At 53.0% G+C, this 23,948-nt stretch overlaps 2 protein-coding genes and 1 non-coding gene across 14 annotated transcripts in view; 1 reads left to right on the top strand and 2 right to left on the bottom strand.

Annotated features, from left to right (window-relative positions):
* Positions 1-63: 63 nt before the first annotated feature.
* Positions 64-14,564, top strand: ATP5MF (ATP synthase membrane subunit f). Of its 3 annotated transcripts, XM_063605999.1 has the most exons (6): positions 64-203; positions 2,376-2,499; positions 6,378-6,573; positions 12,510-12,617; positions 13,441-13,557; positions 14,400-14,564. In XM_063605999.1, the coding sequence occupies exons 3-6, from the start codon at positions 6,561-6,563 to the stop codon at positions 14,426-14,428; spliced, it is 267 nt and encodes an 88-aa protein (XP_063462069.1). In that variant the 5' UTR covers positions 64-203; positions 2,376-2,499; positions 6,378-6,560; the 3' UTR covers positions 14,429-14,564. The 3 variants fall into 3 exon arrangements, with proteins under 3 accessions (XP_063462069.1, XP_008966948.1, XP_063462068.1); XM_008968700.4 differs by lacking the exons at positions 64-203; positions 2,376-2,499; positions 13,441-13,557 and having other exon boundaries at positions 6,416-6,573; XM_063605998.1 differs by lacking the exons at positions 64-203; positions 2,376-2,499 and having other exon boundaries at positions 6,418-6,573; positions 13,441-14,564.
* On the bottom strand, positions 2,943-3,015 carry TRNAW-CCA (transfer RNA tryptophan (anticodon CCA)). Its single transcript has one exon. It is a non-coding gene; the product is annotated as a tRNA-Trp (tRNA).
* An 825-nt stretch (positions 14,565-15,389) lies between the features above and the next one.
* The window catches only part of CPSF4 (cleavage and polyadenylation specific factor 4), an 18,336-nt gene continuing 9,777 nt past the window's right edge, over positions 15,390-23,948 (bottom strand). For 2 of the 10 annotated variants that reach the window (XM_063605989.1, XM_063605991.1), the window contains exons 4-9: positions 22,415-22,510; positions 21,972-22,065; positions 20,327-20,399; positions 19,100-19,164; positions 18,635-18,730; positions 15,390-16,331 (exon numbers count right to left, since the gene is read on the bottom strand). In XM_063605989.1, coding sequence (XP_063462059.1) covers positions 16,115-16,331; positions 18,635-18,730; positions 19,100-19,164; positions 20,327-20,399; positions 21,972-22,065; positions 22,415-22,510 — 641 coding nt within the window. In that variant the 3' untranslated portion in view covers positions 15,390-16,114. Of the gene's footprint in view, positions 16,332-18,634; positions 18,806-19,099; positions 19,165-20,326; positions 20,400-21,971; positions 22,066-22,414; positions 22,511-23,948 lie in introns of all 10 variants that reach the window. The other 8 variants (XM_003815713.4, XM_063605992.1, XM_003815712.5 and 5 more) reach the window with 5 other exon arrangements.

Here is a 23,948-nt window from a genome sequence, read left to right as displayed (position 1 = left end):
TCACGTGATGCACAGGGCCCCGCCCCTCCTGTTTTAACATAATTTAGAATTATTCTATGATTCAAGAGCGACGCAATTCGTTTCTTTGGCTGTGTGTTTGTGGAGGGGAGTAAGGTTATCAGATAAAAGAAGAAAAATGGGCCAGGCGCGGTGACTTACGCCTGTAATCCCAGCACTTTGGGAGGCAGAGGCCGGCGGATCAGGTCAAGAGATTTAGATCATCCTGGCCAACATGGTGAAACCCCTTCTCTACTAAAAATACAAAAAAATTGCCGGGCGCGGTGGCTCACGCCTGTAATCCCAGCACTCTGGGAGGCCGAGGCGGGTGGATCACCTGAGGTCGGGAGTTCGAGACCAGCCTGACCAACAATGGAGAAACCCGTCTCTACTAAAAATACAAATAAAATTAGCCGGGCATGGTGGTGCCTGCCTATAACCCCGGCTACTCGGGAGGCTGAGGCAGGAGAAGCGCTTGAACCCGGGAGGCGGAGGTTGCGGTGAGCCGATTGCGCCACCGCACTCCAGCCTGGGTGACAGAGCGAGACTCCGTCTCAAAAAAAAAAAAAAAATTAGCTGGGCATGGTGGCGGCGTGCCTGTAGTGCCAGCTACTCGGGAGGCTGAGGCAGGAGAATCACTTGAACTTGGGAGGCGGAGCTTGCAGTGAGCCGAGATCCCACCACTGCACTCCAGACTGGCGACAGAGCGAGACTCTGTCTCAAAAAAAAAAAAAAGAATATTAGATCTTAATTAAAAGGATAATTGTGTGGCTTATGTAAATTACCCCCAAAATACAGTTTTAATGTGAGTAAGGAGTTAATTTTTTTTCTTTTTTTTTTGAGACAGTCTCGCTCTCGCCCAGGCTGGAGTGCAGTGGCGCAGTCTCGGCTCACTGCAAGCTCCGCCTCCCGGGTTCACGCCATTCTCCTGCGTCAGCCTCCTGAGTAGCTGGGACTACAGGCGCCCGCTACCACTCCCGGCTAATTTTGTGTGTGTGTGTGTTTTTAGTAGAGACGGGGTTTCACCATTTTGGCCAGGCTGGTCTCGAACTCCTGACCTCAAGTGATCCGCCTGCCTTGGCCTCCCAAGTTTTGTTTGTTTGTTTTTTATTTCTTCTAAACAAAACAAAACAAACAGGATACACGTGCAGAACGTGCAGGTTTGTTACATGTGCCATGGTGGTTTGCTGCACCTATTGACCCATCCTCTAAGTTCCCTCCCCTTACCCCCGACTCCCCAAAAGGCCCAGGTGTGTGTTGTTCCCCTCTCTGTGTCCATGCGTTCTCAATATTCAATTCCCACTTATGAATGAGAACATGCTGTGTTTGGTTTTCTGTTCCTGTGTTAGTTTGCTGAGGCTGATGGCAACCAGCTTCATCCATGTCCCTGCAAAGGACAGGATCTCATTCCTTTTTATGGCTGCTTAGTATTCCATGGTGTATTTGTACCACATTTTCTTTATCCAGTCTACCACTGATGGGCATTTGGGTTGGTTCCATGTCTTTGCTATTGTAAATAGTGTTGCAATAAACATATGTGTGTTGGCTGAGTGCAGTGGCTCACGCCTGCAATTCCAGCACTTTGGGAGGTCAAGGCGGGCAGATTACCTGAGATCAGGAGTTCGAGACCAGCCTGGCCAACATGGTGAAACCCCGTCACTACTAAAAATACAAAAATTAGCCGGGCTCGGTGGCAGGAGTATGTAATCCCAGCTACTTGGGAGGCTGAGGCAGGAGAATCGCTTGAACCCAGGAGGCGGAGGTGGCAGGGAGCCGAGATTGTGCCATTGTACTCCAGCCTGGGTGACAGAGTGAGACTCTGTCTCATAAATAAATAAATAAAATAAAATAAAAAATAAAAGAGATGGGGTCTTGCTATGTTGCCCAGGCTGGTCTCAAACTCCTGGGCTCAAACGATCCTCCCATCTCGACCTCCCAAAGTTCTGGGATTACAGGCATGAGCCATCGCACCTGGCTCCTGTTGGCTTTAACAGAAAACAGGAACACTCAGTACTCCAGGTTCAAGACATTTGAACATAGGGAAGGCAGTGAGGTCAGGCCTGGCCACCCCTAGGGAGAGGACAAGGAACTCAGTCCAGCAGGTCGTTCCAGGAATACGAATGTGGGGAGGGAGCCGGATGACACATCAGGCCAGCGCAGTCCCATAGGAGCGGCTCGGGGAAGACAACTGACTTCCTCCTCATTTGTTTTGAATAACGCTTTGTCCTAGTGGCGCTGGAACTTCAAATGCTGAAGATCAGGCTGCACCACCAATGCTTCTCCAAGGATAGCAGCCCCCAGGGTGGGCAGGTAGTTTTTAGATTGGGAAGGCAACTATTTCCCGAGCTCTGAACCGTTTTATTTATTTTTTCATTTAGAGACAGTGTCTCACCTTGTCACCCAGGTTGGAGTGTAGTGGCACAATGATAGCTCACTGCAGCCTCGACCTGCGCTCAAGGGATCATCCCGCCTCAGCCTCCTAAGCAGCAGCTGGTACTACAGGTATGCACTACTACACCTGGCATTTTTGCTTTTGCTTTTATCGTTGTTTTTTGTTTGTTTGTTTGTTTGTTTATTTTTTTATTTTTTTTTTCAGAGACGGTTTTGATACGTTGCCCAGGCTGGTCTTGAACTCCTGGGCTCAAGCAATCTGCCCGCCTCAGCCTCCCAAAGTGCTCCTGCACTGTTTTAAGGTCCTGTCTGAAGTCCTGTGAACGTACTGTCTGAGGCACAGTCCTGATAAACCCTGCTACAGATGTGAACAGCACGACCTAAGTATTGGTTCTGAATTTTTCCTCACACTTTAGCTAAGGTGCCGGTCCACTGCTGAAGTACCTACGCAAATAAATCTTTAGGGCTAAAGAACAGAAAATACAGTGTCCAAGGTTGAGAGTTACCGGCAAGATATAACTCCTGTTGGCTAAAGAAAGGGATGATCACATGTTTGACCCCGACGTGATTTAGAACACGCAACCTTCTGATCTGGAGTCAGACGCGCTACCGTTGCGCCACGAGGTCTTGGAAGCCTAACTTTTTTGTGCTTTAGATGGACCCTAAAGAGTTCTTTTTCCCTTTTGTAATTCAGAGGGAAGTGTAAAAGTAAACGAAACAGGATAGAAGCAGACGCCACCACGGGGTTCGGGAATAATCCTCTTGTCATTCGGGAAAATTCACCTGCCTCGGGCTGTGTAGTCTCCTAAGGAGACACGTTTGGGAAGCCACAGTGGAAAATGTTTCGCGCAGCTTAGCAGAGAAGGCTGGGGCGGGGTTGTCAGGGATCCGGATTCTCTTCTCCCCAGCCCTCTGCTTGGGGAGCACTAAGAATTTGCACGAGGGCCAGATCAACGAAAGAGTACTATGTTCAGGCTGGGGGCGGTGGCTCACGCCTGTAATCCCAGCAGTTTGGGTGGCCGAGGCTAGGCGGATCACCTGAGGCCAGGAGTTCGATACCAGCCTGGCCAACATGGTGAATCCCTGTCTCTACTAAAAATATAAAAATTAGCCGGGCGTGGTGGCGGGCGCCAGTAATCCCAACTACTCGGGAGGCTGAGGCAGAATCGCTTCAACTCGGAAGGCGGAGGTACAGGGAGCCGAGATCGCGCCATTGCACTCCAGCCTGGGCGACAGAGCGAGACTCCGTCTCTTACCAAAAAAAAAAAAAAATTATCTTTGGAATAATCTGCTCCCTCCAACCCACCCCCACCTTCCCCGAAACAACCCCAGTTCATTAACTAAAACGTTGGCATTTATACACATACAAATCACAGCTCCTGCGCCCTCAGTCCTTCCATCCACCGCAGGGGATCGGGCATCGGCGTAGCTTCCCTCCGGCCTCTTCCCGGGGCCTCCCAGGATTCCAGTGTGCGGATCCTGGGCTCCGGCGGCTCTGCGTCCCCGCGAGTGTCCGGCCTGGGGAAGGGGCGGGGGCGCGGGTGCCACTGGCCACTCCTGCCTTTTGCTGCTCTCCTGCACGTCCCACGGAACAGCGGCCCCCTCAGCTTCCCCTGCCCCAGCCCTCAAGTCCATCAGCTCCCGGAGGCTGCCTCTGCCCGGACACAGTGCAGTCAGGTCTCTTCGGTCCCTCGTAGTCTTCCAGGTCCCATACTCGCACCCTGCAGGAGGATTCCCTGGGTGGACCAGGAAGGTCCCCAGGCCGATTCCTGCCCCACGGAGGACCTGACACCTGGGGTCCGGCAGACCCCATCCCTGATTCTTCCTGCGGGGCCCTCTGCCCCAGCCCTGGCATCTGCCCCAGCCCTGGGGAGTGGGAGTTACATAGGCCCTGGTGCAATGGGCAGGGTTTTTCCTGGGGGTTCAGTTGCTTAGGGACGCAGCCCAAGGCGGGTAATAAACTCCTAAGACTACATTATACCCGCATTATACCGTGGATGGTCAACACACACCGCAAGGAGCAAGTGAAATAAACTTTGAAGACAGAGAGTTCAAGGGCGCAAGGAACCGTTGAGAACACTCCTACTGCAGTACACTACTATATTTGCTGGGGTTGGTTTGTTTGTTTGGAGACAAGTTCTCACTCCATCACCCAGGCTGCAGTGCAGTGGCCCCATCTCTGCTCACTGCAACCTCCGCCTCCCAGGTTCAAGCAATTCTCCCGCCTCAGCCTCTGGAGTAGCTGGAATGACAGGCGCATATCACCACGCTTGGCTACTTTTTGTATTTTTAGCAGAGATGAGGTTTTGCCATGTTGAGGAGGCTGGTCTCGAACTCCTGATCTCAGGTGATCCGCGCACCTTGGCCTCCCAAAGTGCTGGGATTACAGGCGTGAACCACCGCGACCAGCCTGGGTTTTTTTTTGTTTTTGTTTTTTGTTTGTTTTTTGTTTTTTTTGAGACAGAGTCTTGCTCTGCCGCCCAGGCTGGAGTGCAGTGGCTTGACCTCCGCTCGCTGCAACCTCCACTTCCCAGGTTCAAGTGATTCTCCTGCCTCAGCCTCCCAAGTAGCTGGAATTGCAGGCACCTGCCACCGCGCTCAGCTAATTTTTTTCGTATTTTCACCATGTTGGCCCGGCTGGTTTTGAACACCTGACCTCAAGTGATCCGCCCACCTCTGCCTCCCAAAGTGCTAGGATTACAGGCGTGAACCACCGCACCCGGCCTGTTTGTTTTGTTTTGTTTTTTTAACCATTTTTAATTCCCACTGGCGATGCTGGCCGTGCTTTCACACACCTATAATTGTATATGCGATTTTCACTGCCTGGGGAGAAGGGAAGCAGACATGGAGGAGCCCCACAATGCCACCTCTGAAACAAGAAATGTAGCAGAATGAACTGAACGAGGGTGGCATTTATTTGGCAAGTTATGACTACAAGACCTGCTCCCGAGGTTGTTTTAAAAATCAGAGGCCCGGCGCGGTGGCTCACGCCTGTAATCCTAGAACTTTGGGAGGCCGAAGCGGGTGGATCACAAGGTCAGGAGATCGAGACCATCCTGGCTAACATGTTGAAACCCCGTCTCTACTAAAAATACAAAAAAATACAAAAAATTAGCCAGGCGTGGTGGTGGGCGCCTGTAGTCCCAGCTACTCGGGAGGCTGAGGCAGGAGAATGGCGTGAACCCCGGAGGTGGAGCTGGCAGGGAGCCGAGATTGCACCACTGCACTCTAGCCTGGGTGACAGAGCGAGATTCTGTCTCTAAATAAATAAATGAATTAATTAATTAAAATAATCAAAATTGAAGTAGCCCGGGCAGTGTGGTTCATGCCGGCAGTTCCAGTATTTTGGGAGGCCGAGGTAGGAGGAACACTCGAGGCCAAGAGTTTAAGAGCAGTCTAGGCAACATAGGGAGACGCCTTCTCTACAAAATATAATTAGCTGGGCGTGGTGGCATGCACCTGTAGTCCCAGCTACCTCGGAGGCGGAGGAAGAACGCTTGAGGCCAGGAGTTCAAGACCAGCCTGAGCAAAATAGAGAGCCTCTACCCCCACTCCTCACCACACTGTTCCCACCAAAAAAAAAAAAAAAAAAAAAAGCTGGAAGTGGTGATGTGAGCCTGCAGTCCTAGCTACATGGGAGGCTGAGATGGGTGGATCACTTGACTCTGGGAGTTCAAGGCTGCAGTCAGCCGTGATCAAGCCACTGTCTGAAAAGTAAATGCTCGTCTGAAAAGTAAAAAATAAAAATAAAAATAGACTGGGCGCGGTGGCTCACGCCGGTAACCCCAGAACTTTGGGAGGCCGAGGCGGGGGGATCACGTGAGGAAAGGAGTTCAAGACCAGCCTGGCCAACATGGTGAAACCCTGTCTCTACTAAAAATACAAAAATTAGCTTGCTGTGCTGGTGCACGCTTGTAGTCCCAGCGCGGCCTCTTCCCACCTTTTAAGGTAGGGAGCCCAGGCTGAGGCGCCCCTCTCTCTAACTGCAGGACCCTCGGATTTTTGCTGTCCAGGCACCTCGCCCTTCGCTTCATGGCCTTCTAGTAGTTCCAGGGTGTTCGCAGTTGTGACCTGCTTCCCGTGAGCCTCTGCTCTACGCCCCTGGATGGGGCGTGCATTCCCTACCCAGCAGTCCTCGCGCGGTCCGGCACAGCGGACACCAGGACTCCAAAATGGCGTCAGTTGGTGAGTGTCCGGCCCCGGGTAAGGCTGTTTGGACTCCGTGGTGGAAGCAGGAGCCAGGGTCCAGGGTCCAAAGCCACACTGGGAGAGAAGGGAGCTGCGGAGCTGCCTGCCCTTTGCTCAGGCACTTCGCCACGATCTCACTTGAGGCGCGCCAGACCCCGCTCCGCCTGCCCAGGCGCGCCTTCCTGCTGCCCAGGGCCTGCGCCAACCGGGTTAGGCGTGGAGGGTGAAGGCATCTGGGGCACGCGCTTCTGGGCCTGGGAATGCGCCGCCTTGGGCCACTGTTCCTCTTTCCGCTAAGAAATAGCCTCTTCCCTCTCCCGCTGCGACCCAGTTGCTTTGCACTTGAATGTTAGGCGCAGCTTTTGCCCTTTTTCCCCAAAGCTTAAGCTCAGATGAAGCTCCAGGAGGAGCTCAGGACTAGGACTGTACCTGATACCATGTAAGGTTCGATGCATATATGTTGAATAGGCTCAGAGAGGCGAGGTGACCTGTTCAAGGTCACAACTCGTGAGAGGGCTGAGCTGGTATTCAAACCTGAGGATTCGTGGTAAATGAACTTTATTCTCTAGGACGGCCTTATGACTAGCAGGCTTTTCCGAGACACCCATGTGTAAATCGCTACATTCATCCCGCTGTGCACACTGATGATTTTTGTTTGTTTGTTTTTGAATAGTTAGCCCTAGATGCTCCATAGTAGCCTTGTCAGAGAGTCCTTGTTGGGAAAGTCGATTCCATTTTACAGATGAGGGAAATAACTGTTCGGGATGTGGTGTGGCCTCTCTGAGGTCACACAGCCTGATAGTGGCAGAGTTTTGATTAACCCATGTGTGTCTTAGCTCAGTTTCTGTTTTTTTTTTTATCATTTTTTTTTTGAGATGGCGTTTTGCTCTTGTCGCCCAGGGTGGAGTGCAATGGTGTGATCTCGGCTCACTGTAACCTTTGCCTCCTGGGTTCAAGCGATTCTCCAGCCTCAGCCTCCGAGTAGCTGGGATTACAGGCGCAGGCCACCATGCCCAGCTAATTTTTGTATTTTTGGTAGAGATGGGCTTTCACCACGTTGGCCAGGCTAGTCTTGAACTCCTGACCTCAGGTGATCCATGTACCTCGGCCTCCCAAAGTGCTGGGATTACAGGTGTGAGCCACTGCGTTTCTGTATTCTTTTTTTTTGACATGGAGTCTCACGCTGTCGCCCAGGCTAGAGTGCAGTAGCTGATCTCGTCTCTGCAACCTCTGCCTCCCAGGTTCAAATGATTCTGCTGCCTCAGCCTCCCAAGTATCTGGGATTACAGGCACGCACCAATACCTACGCCCGGCTAATTTTTTTTTTGTATTTTTAGTAGAGATGGGTTTCGCCATGTTGACCAGGCTGGTCTCAAACTCTTGACCTCAAGTGAGTCACCTGCTTCGACCTCCCAAAGTGTTGAGATTACCAGCGTGAGCCACTGCGCCTGACCTCTGGTTTGTTTTTTTGAGATGGAGTCTCACTCTGTCGCCCAGGCTGGAGTGCAGTGGCGCGATCTCAGCTCACTGCAAGCTCTGCCTCCCAGGTTCACGCCATTCTCCTGCCTCAGCCTCCCGAGTAACTGGGACTACAGGCGCCCGCCACCCCGCCCAGCTAATTTTTTGTATTTTTAGTAGAGACAGGGTTTCACTGTGTTAGCCAGGATGGTCTCGATCTCCTGACCTTGTGATCTGCCCACCTCAGCCTCCCAAAGTGCTGGGATTACAGGTGTGAGCCACTGCGCCCGGCCTCCGGCCTCTGTATTCTTAATCTCAGCCTAGAGAAATGAAGAGGGGTTCAGAATAGATGAGAGGGAAGCTGTTTTCCCCTCAGTAAAATGGGCATAATAACATTCGTCGTACACGGTAGTTGTGTTAAGGAGACAACCTGTGAAAAGTGAACACTGGGGCATTTTGTTTAAGCATAGGGCTGTGGTCAAGAGCTCTGAACTAAGGATCAATCAATTTAGTATGTGAAAGACACTTGGAACGCTGCGTGGCCCACAGTGAGTACTCAGTCGGTGTGAGCTGGTCATCCCAGCCTTTACTTTGTGACCTTTAGGCAGGGTCATGTCACATGCCTGGCCTATTCAGCATCACCCCTGGTGAAGAAATTGGAGTCCATGTCTCTTAGGTATTGATGATCTTTTAGGTAGTGTCTGTCACCAGAGGACAAAGACAGTATTTCATGAGCACATAAAGTGAGGGAAATATGAATTAGCAGCAGTAGATAAGATCAGGGGTTGGCAAACTATGGCCAGTGAGTTGGATTTCGTGTGGCCTGTTTTTGTCTGGCCATGAGCTCAGAATGGTTTTTTTGTTTTTATATTTTATTTTTATTTATTTATTTATTTTTTGAGATGGAGTCTTGCTTTTGTCACCCAGGCTGCAGTGCAATAGCACGATCTCAGCTCAGTGCAACCTCCACCTCCCAGGTTCAAGTGATTCTCCTGCCTCAGCCTCCCAAGTAGCTGGAATTGCAGGTGCCCGCCACCACACCCGGCTAATTTTTGTATTTTTAGTAGAGATGGGGTTTCGCCATTTTGGTCAGGCTGGTCTCAGACTCCTGAGCTCGTGATCCTCCTGCCTTGGCCTCCCAGAGTGCTGGGATTACAGACGTGAGCCACTGTACAGGGCCTAGAATGGTTTTTTGTTTTTATTTTATTTATTATAGAGATGGGGTCTCAAACTCCTGGCCTCAAGCAGTCCTCCCATCTCGGCCAAAGTGTTGGGATTACTGGCGTGAGCCACTGCATTGGGCCATTTTCTGTTTTTAAAAAGATTGTTTAAAAATAAAATAGACTATGCTATGAAGACCTTATGTGGCCTGCAAATCCAAAAATCTTTATTCTCTGGACAACCCCCAGGTTGGATTTAGCACTCAGGAGAGACTTGCTATTTCCATGTGGCTTCATAGTAATGAACAGTATGTTTCCTCTCGAGGATCTGTTGTTCTACAACCATTACTGAGATTCTGTCGTCGTGTACCAAGAAGTGGTGGGGATATTCGCACCTTCAGGTAGCTCATAACCAGGCAGAAAGGTGGTAATAGTTCTCATTTACATAGTACCTAGGGCCAAGTACCAAGGATTTCACAAAGGAGGAAACTGAGAAGGAGTAGTACCTTGCCCAAGGGCACACACCTACAAAATGGCACTAAACGCAGAATGGCACTAGACCCAAGGGTCTGCTCTGTCTCTGAACTCTACTGGGTCTCTTTATGTGACCCAGTGATTGCAGATGGAAGCTTCAGTGCTGCAGAGGAGCGGGTGTGTGTAGAGTTGGGGTGGGAGTTCCAATAGGGCAACCAAGGACTGAGGCCTTCCTCTGCCTTCCAGTGAAAGAGAAATTCGTGGAATAAGTATAGATGCATCTTGGATGAACTGGATAGTCCCTTGCAGTGGCGCGATCTTGGCTCACTGCAACCTCTACCTCCCAGGTTTAAGCAATTCTCCTGTCTCAGCCTCCCGAGTAGTGGGGACTACAGGCACACGCCACCATGCCCAGCTAATTTTTGTATTTTTAGTAGAGATGAGGTTTCACTATGTTGGCCAGGCTGGTCTTGAACTCCTGACCTCGTGATCTGCCTGCCTTGGCCTCCCACAGTGCTGGGATTACAGGCGTGAGCCACCGTGCCCTGCCAAATGTGTTAGGTTTTTGTTTGTTTTTGACACGGATTCTTGCTCTGTCACCCAGGCTGGAGTGTAGTGGCACAATCTCAGCTCACTGCAAGCTCCGCCTCCCAGGTTCACGCCATTCTCCTGCCTCAGCCTCCCTAGTAGCTAGGACTACAGGCGCCCGCCACCACACCTGGCTAATTTTTTTTTTTTTTTTAGTAGCGATGGGGTTTCACCATGTTAGCCAGGATGGTCTCGATTTCCTGACCTCAGGATCTTCCCACCTCAGCTTCCCAAAGTGCTGGGATTACAGGCGTGAGCCACCGCGCCCGGCCCCTGATGTGTTGGTTTTAAGGAAACACCCTTGTCTTCATAATACAGAGATAGAACTAGGAAGAAAAACAAGTTGTAAATTGTTGCCTTTTTTCTCCTGTGATGTGCCAGGCTCCATGCCAGCCCCTGAACATGGTAATGAGATGCAGAATATGTCTGCATAGTTTATGTGAATGTGAAAAAATGGCTTCACTGGATCAGGAAGTGAGTTTTCTGGCCTGGTGCGGTGGCTCATGCCTGTAATCCCAGCACTTTGGGGGGCCGAGGTGGGCAGATCGCCTGAGGTCAGGAGTTCGAGACCAGCCTGGCCAACATGGTGAAACCCCGTCTCTACTAAAAATACAAAAATTAGCTGGGTGTCGTGGCGCATGCCTGTAGTCCCAGCTACTCAGGAGGCTGAGGCAGGAGAATCGCTAGAACCAGGAGGTGGAGGTTGCAGTGAGCCGAGATCATGCCACTGCACTCCAGCCTGGGCAGGTGCAGTGGCGTGATCTCATGGTGCAGTTTCACCATGTTGGCCAGGCTGGTCTCAAACTCCTGACCTCAAGTGATCTGCCTGCCTCGGCCTCCCAAAGTGCTGGGATTATAGTGTGAACTACTGTGCCCCGGCCTCCCTCAGCAGACTCTTGAGGCTGGTCCTGACAGAGCCTTAGTCTTTCCTTTGATCTCAAAATGGAGAAGAAACCTTGGGATTATTTAATCTGGCTCCTCTTGTGGTTATCTCTGAGAAGGCACCGTGGTCCTAGACTCTTTGCCCTCAATAGGACATCTGCTAAAAGCTTTTTAAAACTGATCATTAGCTGGGTGTGGTGGCACACACCTGTAGTCCCAGCTGTTCAGGAGGTTGAGGCAGGAGGATCACTTGAGTCCAGGAGGCTCAGTGAGGCTGCAGTGAGCTGTGACCACACCTGTGAATAATCAGTGCACTCCAGCCTGGGTAATGGAGTGAGACCCTGTCTCTCAGAAATAAATAAATAAATAAATCTTTGCAGGGAGAACAGGGGAGACGATTCCTTTCTTAAATGCATCTCCTTGACGCCCACGGGCCCACCCACTCCCTGGCCCTCCATAGTCTCCTCCTGGGCCCAAATGTGAGGACAGTGCAGCCTCAGCCAGGAGCCCTTCTGATTGCTTGTTCTCAGACTCCCATTGGAATACGATCTGGGGCCGTTCAGTCATTTGGAGTGGTTTTTCCTCACTTGACTTCTTGGAATGTGTTATCTCTTATTTTTATCTCTGGAAATTGTTGGTGTCCGTGGTCCCAGGATGCTGGATGTGGAAATTCCTTGGGTTTCTTTCATTATACTTGCTCGGGCTGGCCCATCTGGTGAGTCTGCCAGCTGTGTGAACCCAGGTGCTGTTTGAAGCCCTTCCCCAGTAAACAAGTGCGTCAAGTCTGAGTGAGACACTTGGCACCGTCACACCACTCTCCTTCCACATCCCCTCTTGTACGTTCTCCAGCCACACATCCCCAGGGTTGGACAGGGCACCCTCATATTGGCTTCAGGGACATAGGAGGGCCAGTCCTGACCCCACGTTGTGTGTGTGACTTTGGTCACGTGGCCCAACCTCTCTGAGTCTATCCCCCCTCCCCTCCTTTAAGGTAAAGACATGAAGTGCTTGTTGTGAAGATTAAATAAGCTAATAATGTCAAGTAAATGTTAGCTTTGCAGTAATCTTTCCTGTCCGCCACGTTACTGCTTTTTTCGAGACCCTTTTCTGGAGTTACTCCCAGCAAGCTGTTACTCAGACGTCCTGTTGGTTAATAAAGCTGTCCCTGCAGCAGTTCTGCTATTGTATAGACTCAGTCTTAAAATAGTGGGCTTGATGTGACATATTTCTTCATAATATTGTGTATGTGCAGCCTCTGTGTAATTGCATTATGCACCTTTATTGCATAGTTGAAGCAGTGGCAGGAAAGGATGCCATGTGTGTTACTGGGAGATTATTCAGTGGGTATTTTTTCTCACTCTTCCGTTTCAGTACCAGTGAAGGACAAGAAACTTCTGGAGGTCAAACTGGGGGAGCTGCCAAGCTGGATCTTGATGCGGGACTTCAGCCCTAGTGGCATTTTTGGAGCGTTTCAAAGAGGTCAGAGCCTTGTGGATGTCTGTAAATGAAAGCAAATCTCTGGGTCTTCAGATCTCTTTTTTGCCATGAATTAATTTGGGCAATGAAGGCCTTGTTGTCCGAAAGCAGTAAGTTATGTAGAGGACGACAGGGAGGGATGCTAGGCCTTGGACTTCTATGGTTGATTGGCCCTTTCAAAGGCTGGCTCTGAGATATTACAGCCAAGAACATGTTTCCTGTTGCTTGGAATCAGTATGTCTGCCTCTGTCTTAGAGAAATCCTAAGACTTCTTTAAGAGGAAAATGAATTGGAACTGTAGTGGGCATTAGTCTATAATATGATGCTCTCCTCCCTGCCAGAACTTCAGGACAAATATTTGAAATGGCCTATCTTGGCCTGGTGTGGTGGCTTATGCCTGTAATCCCAGCACTTCGGGAGGCCGAGGCGGGAGGATTGCTTGAGCCGAGTTTTAGACCAGCCTAGGCAATATGGAGAGACTCCATCTCTATAAAAAAAAACACACAAGAAAAATTAGCTGGGTGTGGTGGTGCATGCCTGTAGTCCCAGCTACTCAGGAGGCTATAAGCTCAAGGCCAAAGGGGAGAGGTGGAATCCAGGTAGGCCTAGTTCAGGAGCTGGTATGTGCTTATAGTTCAGGCTATGGGGATGAGAGACCTTACTGGCATTTGTGCTTGTCATCTTTATCAGCCAGTGAATGCAGGGCGAGGGGCTTAAACAGCCAGAGCAGGACTAGGTCCCTGAATGTCAGCCAGACTCAACTGTGTGCTCAACTTCACTCAAATGTGAAGCCCAGCAGGGCAGTGAGCGCCTCTTGCATTTGCAGGTTACTACCGGTACTACAACAAGTACATCAATGTGAAGAAGGGGAGCATCTCGGGGATTACCATGGTGCTGGCATGCTACGTGCTCTTTAGCTACTCCTTTTCCTACAAGCATCTCAGTGAGTGCCTCTGCGGCGTCTTGCCTTTAGTTCCCATGAGAGGGTGGTGGTGACTGATTTCATTAGATACAGCAGCCCACCTTCTTCTGAGGCTGAGGGACCTTTAGTTAAAGTTCCTTATGTTTCCACCTAAAAGAATTGGAGGGACCTATCAGAGTACAGTATGTGGGATATTGTTTGAAATGAGAAAATTGTGACAAAAAGAACACAGGAAAATCAAGATGAAGCCAGGGTAAAGAGAGTATTAGAAGCATTCTTTAAAATACAGCACACTCTGTGAAAATTTGGCTCGATTTTCCTAGTAGCCAATGCAGAAAGAGAAATGAGTTGAGTGGGATAATCTGGTACCCCAGAAAAGCATGGCTGTTCCGGCTCTGAGGCTTGAGAGGAGCTTGTCTGGTGGGAGATTGGCAGGAGGTGTCGGTGGCAGCCTCTGACTAGGCTGTTTCTGACAGTGTAGTGTACACCCCCTACCCCCACCTCACTCCCATTCTGTGGCACCAGGGCGGTCCTGCCTCTGAAGGACGGGTTCTCTGAGGCTGTTTGTCTGAGCATTGTGTTCCCTCTGTTCCTTCTGGAAAGAAAGTGGTTGGCCAGGTGGCAGGTTGGCTCCTGAGGTGTCTTTGTGCCCCCCGGGTCTGCTGAGTGGCAGGTTGGCTCCTGAGGTGTCTTTGTGCCCCCCCGGGTCTGCTGATTCTGCAGAGACACCGGCAGGCGGGTCGTGGGTCATCTCTGAAGGGAATTCTCAGGAAGGCTTTGTGTGATCTCAGCCTGCTTCCTGCCATGCTGTGCCTTCACTGTAACCTTTTAAGATACTTACCATCTTGCCTTCCTGACTTCAGAGCACGAGCGGCTCCGCAAATACCACTGAAGAGGACATGCTCTGCACCCCCCCACCCCACGACCTTGGCCCGAGCCCCTCCGTGAGGAACACAATCTCAATCGTTGCTGAATCCTTTCATATCCTAATGGGAATTAACCTCCAAATAAAACATGACTGGTACGTGTGCTGCTTGCCTGCCTGTCTGCCGTAGCCATTATCCCATGTTCCAGGGGCTCCTGTGGCACAAGGTGGGGGGAGGTCGTCTTTCCAGGCCGTTGACCGGTGAAGGCCTTTGTGGACTTCCCAGACCACCACTCTGGTCGTGTCCCAGCTCCCTGGAGGGCAGGGTGTCATCCAGACCTTCCCGAAGCAGCAGTGCCGAAGTCCGTCCCTTGCCATGAGTGCTGTGGACAGGTGCATTCGCAGACATTCTGGCCTTTAGTTGGCTGGCCCTTTATGGTGTAACACAAAGGCTTGCGTACCTGAGAGTGCCAGACCCCACCCCGGCTGTCCTGTGGCTCCAGGCAGGGATTTTCGGATGGCCCGCATCCTGTGTTTCTGCATCACCCTGGGGCATCAAGGGCTACAGGGTGAGGTGACCCGGCACTGTCTGGAGAGACCTCAGGCAGCACTCACGCCCAGGCTGCAGGGATTGTGGCCCTCCGGCTGAGGCGGCTTCTCTAACAGAAGGCTTAGTGGGTTGGGGGTGATGGGGAAAAGTGAGGGGCTATGGCGGCCCCTCCCTGCTTCCTCTTCATCAGAGCCTCATTGGGGGTGGGATACTGTGCCCCAGAAATAGGTGCCACCAGACATCTGAGCTGAGGTGGAGGACCTGCCTGCTGGCTCCACAGGTCAGACTCCCAGACTTGACCAGCTGCTTGCAGGCCTTCTGGGCAGCTGCACTTCCCTTTGTGAGGCTGACATTTGTTGAAAGGGACAAGAAAGCTACGCCGTGATTGCAGCCAGTGTAAAAGGGTTGGCATGAGACCCTTAATTAATGAGACATGGCTTAAAAAACAAGCTTTAATCCATTTCATAAAAATTGTTCTTGCAATTGAACACGGCCAGGCCCACATGCCCAGCAGGGTGCAGGAGACAGTTTCACATTTTCCAGGCTCAGGACAGGGCAGTCTCCTCCACATGCCACAGGTGTCTGAGTGACAGTGTAGACGCCTGATGGGCAGGAGGTAGGCACAGATGATCTGAAGGGGTCATCTATTTAAAAGTCTGCAACTCCAGTTCAACGGACACCTTAAACACTGTCAGGCACGTACCCCAAGAGAAAATTAAGCCCAGAGAAGAGAACCTCAGGCTTGAGAGCCCTGTACCCCTCCTCAACCGCTGCCACCTGGGACCAGGGCCAGCCTGAGGCAATGGGGGCACCTGAATTTGCCCCAAAGGGCTCCCTCATTCAAATCACAGATATAGGCACAGCTTTAGGATTCAGCAGGGCAGGGAGGGAGGAAACAGGCGTGAGCTGGCCACAGTTTTGAATGACCTACCAGCCCCTGGCATCACCAAGAACTGGTGTTTAATGAGGGGAATGACCACCGCCACACAGACCTACCTAGCCAAGCCCCTCCCCAGCAGCTGCCTCCCTCCCTGGATGAGGGGAGTTGTGCCGGGAGTCCCAGAAAGGAGGCATCGATGCCCAGCCAAACATGATGTCGACTGCAGGGACCCACGGGACACATGTCCCTTTTTCAAAAAATACTACGGCAAAATGATAGGAAACTAACAGACGTGGCCCCTCAGAGTGATGAAACCCACGTGTCTGCGGGCCAGCTCGAGCCACAGTCGCGCCAACAAGCGCATGAAACAGTTAAATGCACACTCCCAACAGCGGGGCCCCCGGGCTGCTCGGAGCTGGCTCCAGCTGCTGTCACTGTCCACTGAGAAAGGCCAAGTGCCCTTTGGTGCATCTGTTGGCGTAGTGTCCTTTCTCGCCACACTGGGAACAGCAGGAAGTGGGGGAAGAGGAGAGACAGACAACAACACTGTTCAAATGCAGTTTTCAACTAAGGGAGTGCCCACCAAATCCCAAATCATCCACCAAGTCCCCAGTCGGGACATGACTCTGAAATTCTCAGTGGTACAGAGTTTCTTTCAAATTAGAGGGTGAGGGAGCTCAGGATGCAAAGTGCAGTGGTGCAGAAACTAGCCAGCAACTCCGCAGATGCAAGGGAGAACAAGGCCGCCAGAAGGCGACCTGCTAGCACCCTGCAGGGAGCTCTTTCAGGCCCACAACTCTCCCACCTGGACACATGGCCTGCCCAGGGAGGGACTCCCAAGTGGGTAGCAGGACAAAGAGAAGCCCGTGGCACCTGAGCTCCGCCACCCCGTCTGGGGACCAAGCCCCTCTGCACCACAGGCCAGTCACTTACCTCTGAGCCAAGGTCTGGGGTTCCCTGGCAGGAGATGGGAGGGAACAGCATCAGAAGTGTCCCAGCCTCCCCTCCCTTGGGGAGCCACTGCTGGGGACAGAGGGTGGACTGTACCCAACGTTTTCCCTCGTGGCTGTGACACACCTAAGCTACCTTGGGGACAGGTTTTGATTACAGGATCAGAGAGATGGGACGATGCTTAGACTTGGGTAAGGGGAGCCTGCAGAGCCACATGACAAATCCAGCCCTGACCCTGCCTCATCCCAGTCCTGATTATCCAGGCCCTTCCATAGCTTCTCTTTACTCTATGACTCCTAAAACGGCAGCCTCAAGCACTGAACAAAAGGGTCAGGAGGCAGCTGGGGGCACTGACTCTGTACTGACACCCACCCCTGAGTCCCTGCTGCCCTGAGGGGCTCTGCCCAGTTGGCACCCAACACTCTTGCCAGCTCTATTCCCTGGCTCTGCAATTCCTGTTTTCTTTCTTCCATGTTGGCCAGGATGGTCTTGAACTCCTGACCTTGTGACCTGCTCCCCTTGGCCTCCCAAAGTGCTGGGATTACAGGCGTGAGCCACCGCACCCAGCTGTCCCTGTGTTTTCAACTTTGTCTGATCTGCAGGTGTGACTCTGTATGGAGAGGCTGCCGATGGGCTGTAGGGCTAACATGATGGCTGGGGGAGGGACCACACACCCTGCTCACGGCATCTGGCATGTCTGTCGGACCCCACAGCTGACCCTGGGGAATCCAGGACTTTCATGAAGTGTCTCTGACATTAATGGGGTGACAGGCTGTGGACAGGGGCGGTCCAGCCCTACCTTTTCTAAGGCTCCAGGACTTAAGGGCGCTTGCTGCACAGAAGTGGCCCCGCTTAACAGGCCTGGAGGGTGGCAAGATAACAGCTAAGTCTGCTCTACACAGTGCCCCACTTCCATGCTCTTTTATTTTTTTGGAGACAAAGAGTCTCAGTCTGTCGCCCAGGCTGGAGTGCAGTGGTGCAGTCATAGCTCACCGCAGGCTTGACCTCCTGGGCCCAAGCAATCCTCCCATCTAAGCCTCCCCAGTAGCTGGGACTACAGGCGTGCACCACCACACCCAGCCTGTTTTGTGATTTTTAATCTGGACTCATTCTTCAGAACTCCAGCTGTAGGAATTGTGTGCGCCTTGGGTTGAGAACATACTCTTCAAAGAGTACTGGGGTTGCTCCTGCCAGGTGCCAGGGACACTCCAATCCTGGGGCGATTTTAGATTAGAAAACTTAGTTTGTAACTTTCCAGCCTTAACCAAGGACATGAATACAGGCCTAGACTCACATAAGGGCCCATTAATAACGTCAAACTATCAAGAGATTTTCCTCCCCTTTCCCCACTTCCCACAGAGCCAGGAGTGAACAGGACAGTTTTCGAGGAGGTTTCTTGAAGCTCACCCTTCCTGAGTCCCATTTTATGTACTGGGGGAGGGGATGGGGACAGGGGTGCTGTAACCCAGTGTCCTGTTTTCTCGGGTGTGCCCTGCAGGATCCAAGGATGCCCCCAGGACAGCCAGCGGCTCCAAGGGCTCACCCTTCCCTGGATCAGTGTTTCTATTTTGTTCCCGGCCTCTTGGGGACTTCCCTCACTTGCCTGCAGGCCCCGTCCATTCACTAGGCAGGCGTTCTCACCATCCTTTACCGTGCCTCAGTGCAGTGTGGTAGGAAATAGGACAGTCTCTAGCCCACCACAGTGGATGGTAACTAGACTGTAACTTTATGCTTACAATCAGCAAAAATGAATGTTTTCATTTTTCTCATTTCACCAAACATATGGGGCATGAGGGAATGGCCACTGACAGTAAGGGAAGACCCCACCCTGTCCCCCAGCCCAGGGACTCACCTTGTAACAGGTGACCTGCTCCAGTGGCCGGGGTCCCCGGTTGCCCACGCTGCTGTTTTGACTCTGCATGACCCCGATGACCTGCGGGGTTCTCTGCTGATTGGGAGAAGAGTTCTGACTCGTTAACTGGATCAAGGAGGACGACCTTTGTAATGGCGGATTGTTACTTTGCTGGAAAGAGTTACACAACACGGTTTTACTGTGGAAAACACGTGCACGCAGACTACCGATGGGGACAGGAAAAAAGAGGGCGGGACTCGTCCCGCAAACGGCAGGAAGCAGGGCTTCCACGACGGCCCAGCTCAGGACAGTGGGCAGCAGAGAAACATGTGATGATGGCAGAAGCCACTGCCCTAAAAACACCATGCAGACACACAAAAACGAAAAATAAAATAGAAAACAAAACATCAAAGAGACAAGAGGAGGTCTCTGGGGCAGTGGGGCGAGGGCATGATCAGGCCTTACTTTGGTTTCTGAGGTTCTGGCTTCAGGTCAGGATGAACGCTTGGTTCAGCCAGATGTTTAGCAGCCTACACGGCGAGCAAGTCACAGAAAAACAGTTGGAGCCTGACACACTGAGCTGCGTTCTCGGGCTGAGAGGACCCTCCTCTAGGGAGCCCCACCAGGAGGAGGGCCAGGGCTCCTGGGGTAGGGATTCCACAGCAGGGCCTCCTCCCCACCAGGTGGGCTCCTGGCTCTGGCCCGTAAGTGCAGAACCCGAGCTAGAAAACCCCCAGGTTGGCACGGCTGCACCTACACCTGGAATTCCCGGCTTTCCCCATCAAGAGTTCAATGTGATTGGCGCCTCCACGCAGCCACATCCTCCGCATCCTCTCCTGGCTGTTCAGCCTCTAGCACTGAGCGGGGCTGGTGGGGCTTTGGCAGCCAGTCCAGAGCCCAGCAGGGTAGGAGGTGAGGCATTGGGCTCAGGAGGTGGTTGCGCTTGATGGGCCTGTTGGGAACCCTGCCTGATGCCCGCCCTGCCTTGATGCCAGCCCTTCCTCTTGGCTCAACTCCCGACTCCCATAACCAAACTCAGGGTGCCCTTGGCATTGAGAGGCTGCTGCAGATCCCCATGTGTCTACAGCATTTCCCCCTCTCCTTGTGCTTGAGGGGACGGACCAGCTGCTTGGCTGTGGGGCCCCTCATCTAGAAAACTGGAGCCAGCCGGGCCTGTTCTCGTGCCTCCTCCCAACCTCCACTCCACAGGAGCAGGGGCGGTGCTGGCCAGAGTGGTCAGTTCTGCTGCCACACCTGCTCCTGCCCAGTGGTGTCACCTCAGGCAGGTCCCTCCCTCTGGTAGTCTCAGTTTCCCTATTTGCAAAATAAAGGGTCTGACCCAGGAGCAAGAGCAGCAGACACGGTGCCCAGGCCGCCCTCCATGCCAGCCCCGGGGGCAGACGCTGCTGAACCAGGCAGCCCCATCTCACAACGGGTGGCCAGTTGCACGGCGCCTGGACTGTGTCTGCTGCTGCGCTTGGCCTTGCTGAGGTTCTAGGGCAAGAGGCCCTCGGTGTCTCGAGGGAGATACACACGGCTTTGTTCCTGACTTTTCTGCGGGAACTTGGGAGACTCCCCTCCTCTCCCAAGTTGTCCAGCGGGGTCTAAGGCAGACCACACCCCTGGGGGACACTGAGGTTCTCGCTGTAGAAAAGGCACTTCCTTCCTACCGAGGAAGGCCAGGCACGGTACCTTTGCTGGAGGCTGTGTCTGCTGCGGCAGTGGGGGCTGCTCGGTGGTTCCCATGGGCAGTTCAAATCGAGGGCTGGTCACCAGCAGCCAGAGGGGATGAGAACAAGAGAAGGAGTGGGGTCAGGGGATGAGAAGAGAAGCCAGGCCATGCTCTTAAATTCCAGCCCTAGGAAAATCACACTCAGCTGCCCCAGCACAAAGTGACTGACACAAGCTGCATGGATGGGGTGGTGGCTGGCACTCAGCTCTGCTCCTGGGAGGCCACAGGAGTGGGGGGGAGAACAGAACTGACTTGCCTGGGCTCAGACCCAACCCTGCCTACACCGAGCTGGGAGACTCATGGCCAGTGCTTCTCGGAAATGACAAAGGCTGTGCTGGTGCATGCCTGCTGCGCCACAGGAGCTGTACACAGGGAAGGCCCCCTCCCCGCAGGGTCTTACTCTGGCGTCAGCCCCTCCTCCCATCACTTGGTAACGGTCTGCCCCTGAGCCACCTGCAGGTGCCTGCACTCTCATTCAGGGAGTGAGACCCAGTGACAGCACCGGCCACTTCCCTGCAGTGAGAAGCAGGGACCAGGGTCCCCACAGACCTGGAGACTGTTATCCTGCTATAGGTTCAGCAGTGTGGGCGAGGCAGCTGGGAGGAGGGGAGGCTTGTCTGCGGCCCCAGTGCCACCCCAGGCAGAAGCCCAGGTCCACAACCAAAGTGACAGATGGGCACTGGGCTCCAAGGACAAGAAAATGGAGCCACAAGAGGAGTGCTAACCCCACAGAGCAAGAATTAAAACCCGTCTTCGGAGGCTCACAGACTTGCTATTTATTTATTTTATTTATTTAGAGATGGAGTCTTGCTCTGTCACCCAGGCTGGAGTGCAGTGGCACGATGTTGGCTCACTGCAACTTCCACCTCCTGGGTTCAAGTGATTCTTTTGCCTCAGCCTCCCAAGTAGCTGGGACTACAGGCACGCGCCACTACGCCTGGCTAATTTTTGTATTTTTAGTAGAGACGGGGTTTCACCATATTGGCCAGGCTAGTCTCGAACTCCTGACCTCGTGATCCGCCTTCCTCGGCCTCCCAAAGTTATGGGATTACAGGCGTGAGCCACCACACCCAGCCCAGACTTGCCTTTGACCAGGTGCCACCACCTGCTACCATGTGCCCTTGGCCAGGGACTGAGCCCTGTGCCTCAGTGTGCTGCTGTGTGAAATGGGTGCATTCTCTCCTACCCTCACTGTTAGACGACTACTTATTCTATGTGAAACCCCAAGCTCAGGGTTTCCTGAGCCTCCACATGGGAGGCTCTGAAATTCCTTCCTTTAGGGCACAGGTTCTTAACTGGAAGTCCCCAAATTCCCTAAATGATATGCAAGGCTACATGTTTGTCTGTATCCCACAGCTTCCATTACATTACCAGATGGCCCATGACCCAAGAAAGATCAGCTGCTGGTCTAGGCAGAGCCACCTGTGGGCTCAGGAAGCATTGGTGGCCATAAGCAGGGATTACTTCCCCATCTCCTGCCCCCACCCTTGGCCCTGGTACTGACATCACCTAGTGACCAAGGCCCAGTTGGCCCAGGGAAGATACGGAGGGCAGCAGGGCCTGGGCTGGGAGCTGGGGTAGAGGGCGGAGCGGCTGGCTACTCACTGCATGAATTTACACGAGGGCCCCTCCGGGCAGAATCCCACGAGGTAATTCACACAGATGACTCTCCGTGTGTGCCGGTGCCTGCAGAGGGGACCTGCAGAGCCAAGTGTCCGGTCACTTAGATGTCCCCTCTACCAGTTAGAGAGCTGGAGCATGGTTTCAAATGCTGGCTGTCCCCCATTCATGGGAGACGGGGCAGGGACCTCACCTCCCAACACTGGCCTCCTTATCAAAAATGCGGGTGGACCACCACCCACCCAGCATTCTTGGGAGAGTCAAGGGAGATGAGGAGTGTGAGAAAGCCGCTAGCTGCAGAATGTCAGGTTTTGCTGGGACAGGTAGGGGGAGATGTCCCAGGTAGACCAGCTGGCAGCCTCCAGGGTCGTGGGCAGAGAAGGGAGGACTGGCTTCTTGCCCGGGGCCCAGCCCACCCTGGCACCTACCGTGCTTGCAGAAGCCGCGGTCATACCAAGGACAGTCCTTGATCTTGGACTCGGGGTCGATGTGCAGGAAGGGACATTCCTTGTTGCTGCACTCCCCTGCAGGGAAACTCAGACGTGAGACCACTGGGAAGGCTGGGGCCAGGCCCACCTTGGCTTCATCCAAGGAAAAGAGGTTCTGGTGTCCAGTTTTGGCCTGACGAGCCCTGAGAGCCAGGGAAGAGTGTTGCTGAGCCCCAGCTTCCTGTGCAGCGGAGCTGTGATGGAAATGCACCCATTGAGACCAGGAAGTTCCATTCTGATTGGCTCTTCACATCTAAGAGCTGGGACAAGGGTAGGGGAAGCACTTGTGGACCTGGCCCTCTCCAAAGCAGCGGGCCCCAGGGACCACCAGCACCAAGAACCGCCTTCCTGAGTAGTTGCCCGCTTCCAGGCTCACCTTCTCCAATCCATGTTTACAACTGTGCTCAAGATCCAGAGGAAATGCAAACTCCTTCCCCAGGCCCCTCCGCAGGCTCAGCCTCTGCCACCCCCCAGCCACATGGGTCCCCCTGTACCAGGACCAGCCCCTTCTTAGTCTTCCGCTTCCAGCTCAGGAATCCCCTCATCCTTGACCACTCAGCCTAGAGAAGGTTCTGGTCACGGTTTCCTTCCTTCAAAGCACTTGTCACAAGCAATTTCTTCTCTGTTCGTCTCATGGCCTATCAGCTACCTCTTTCCCTGGACCACAAGAGTGAAGGCTTCACAGGGCAAGGACCTCTTCACCATTGTCCCTCCAGTGCCTGGAAAGGGGGCCCTCAACCCAATGTCTGTGGTGCAGGTGACAGAAGCTGCAGACAGTGCGTCCTGCACCAGGGCTGTCAGCAAGGAAGGAGCGACCCTCAGGCCACTTGTATAGCAGTGCCTTAAGAGCCTGCCCAGGAGAGCCAGCTGCTGCCTCTGGGGACAGATGGGAGGCCACTGCCCCATCCCAGTGCTGCCCCAGTGCTGCTATGGGCAAGGCATCGGGGGGAACATGCTACATTGCACAATGACAGGGACAGCACTTGGGGAGCTGGGAAGCTTGGGTCCTATTTCTTCTCAGCTTATGCCACCTCCACAAAACAAGCCACAGCTCTCATTGATAAGCCAGCAGGCCACGCCTGATGGGATGCTGAAATAATTAATGTCTCCTCCAACAACAGTGCTTTGAAAGCATGAAGCATACCCTGCACTCCCTGGCTCCCTGCAGGATTCCAGCCTCCTGCCGGGCTCCCTGCACAGGACCACAGCCAGCCTCACGCTGACCCACAGAGCTGCTTCCCGGGAAACCTGGAAGTGCAGACCTGAGCGGGGACCCTGGGGACTCCTTCCAGCAGGGAGCACAACATCTCTGCCAGACTCCGTGCCAGCCCTACTGACTCCACCCGGGCTCCCGCTTCTCCACGCAGGCCACTCAGGACAGCTGAGGCCACGCATTCTCTAAGCAGGGCTCAAGGCAAGTTTGTTGCTACCAGAAGACACATCTGAGGCTGTTATTTTGAAGGGCTATTTAGGA

Source organism: Pan paniscus, chromosome 6, assembly GCF_029289425.2.
Source record: "Pan paniscus chromosome 6, NHGRI_mPanPan1-v2.0_pri, whole genome shotgun sequence".
NCBI lineage: Eukaryota > Metazoa > Chordata > Mammalia > Primates > Hominidae > Pan > Pan paniscus.
The sequence above is the reverse complement of the archived record's forward strand: the minus strand, read 5'-3'. Positions and strand labels throughout refer to the sequence as shown.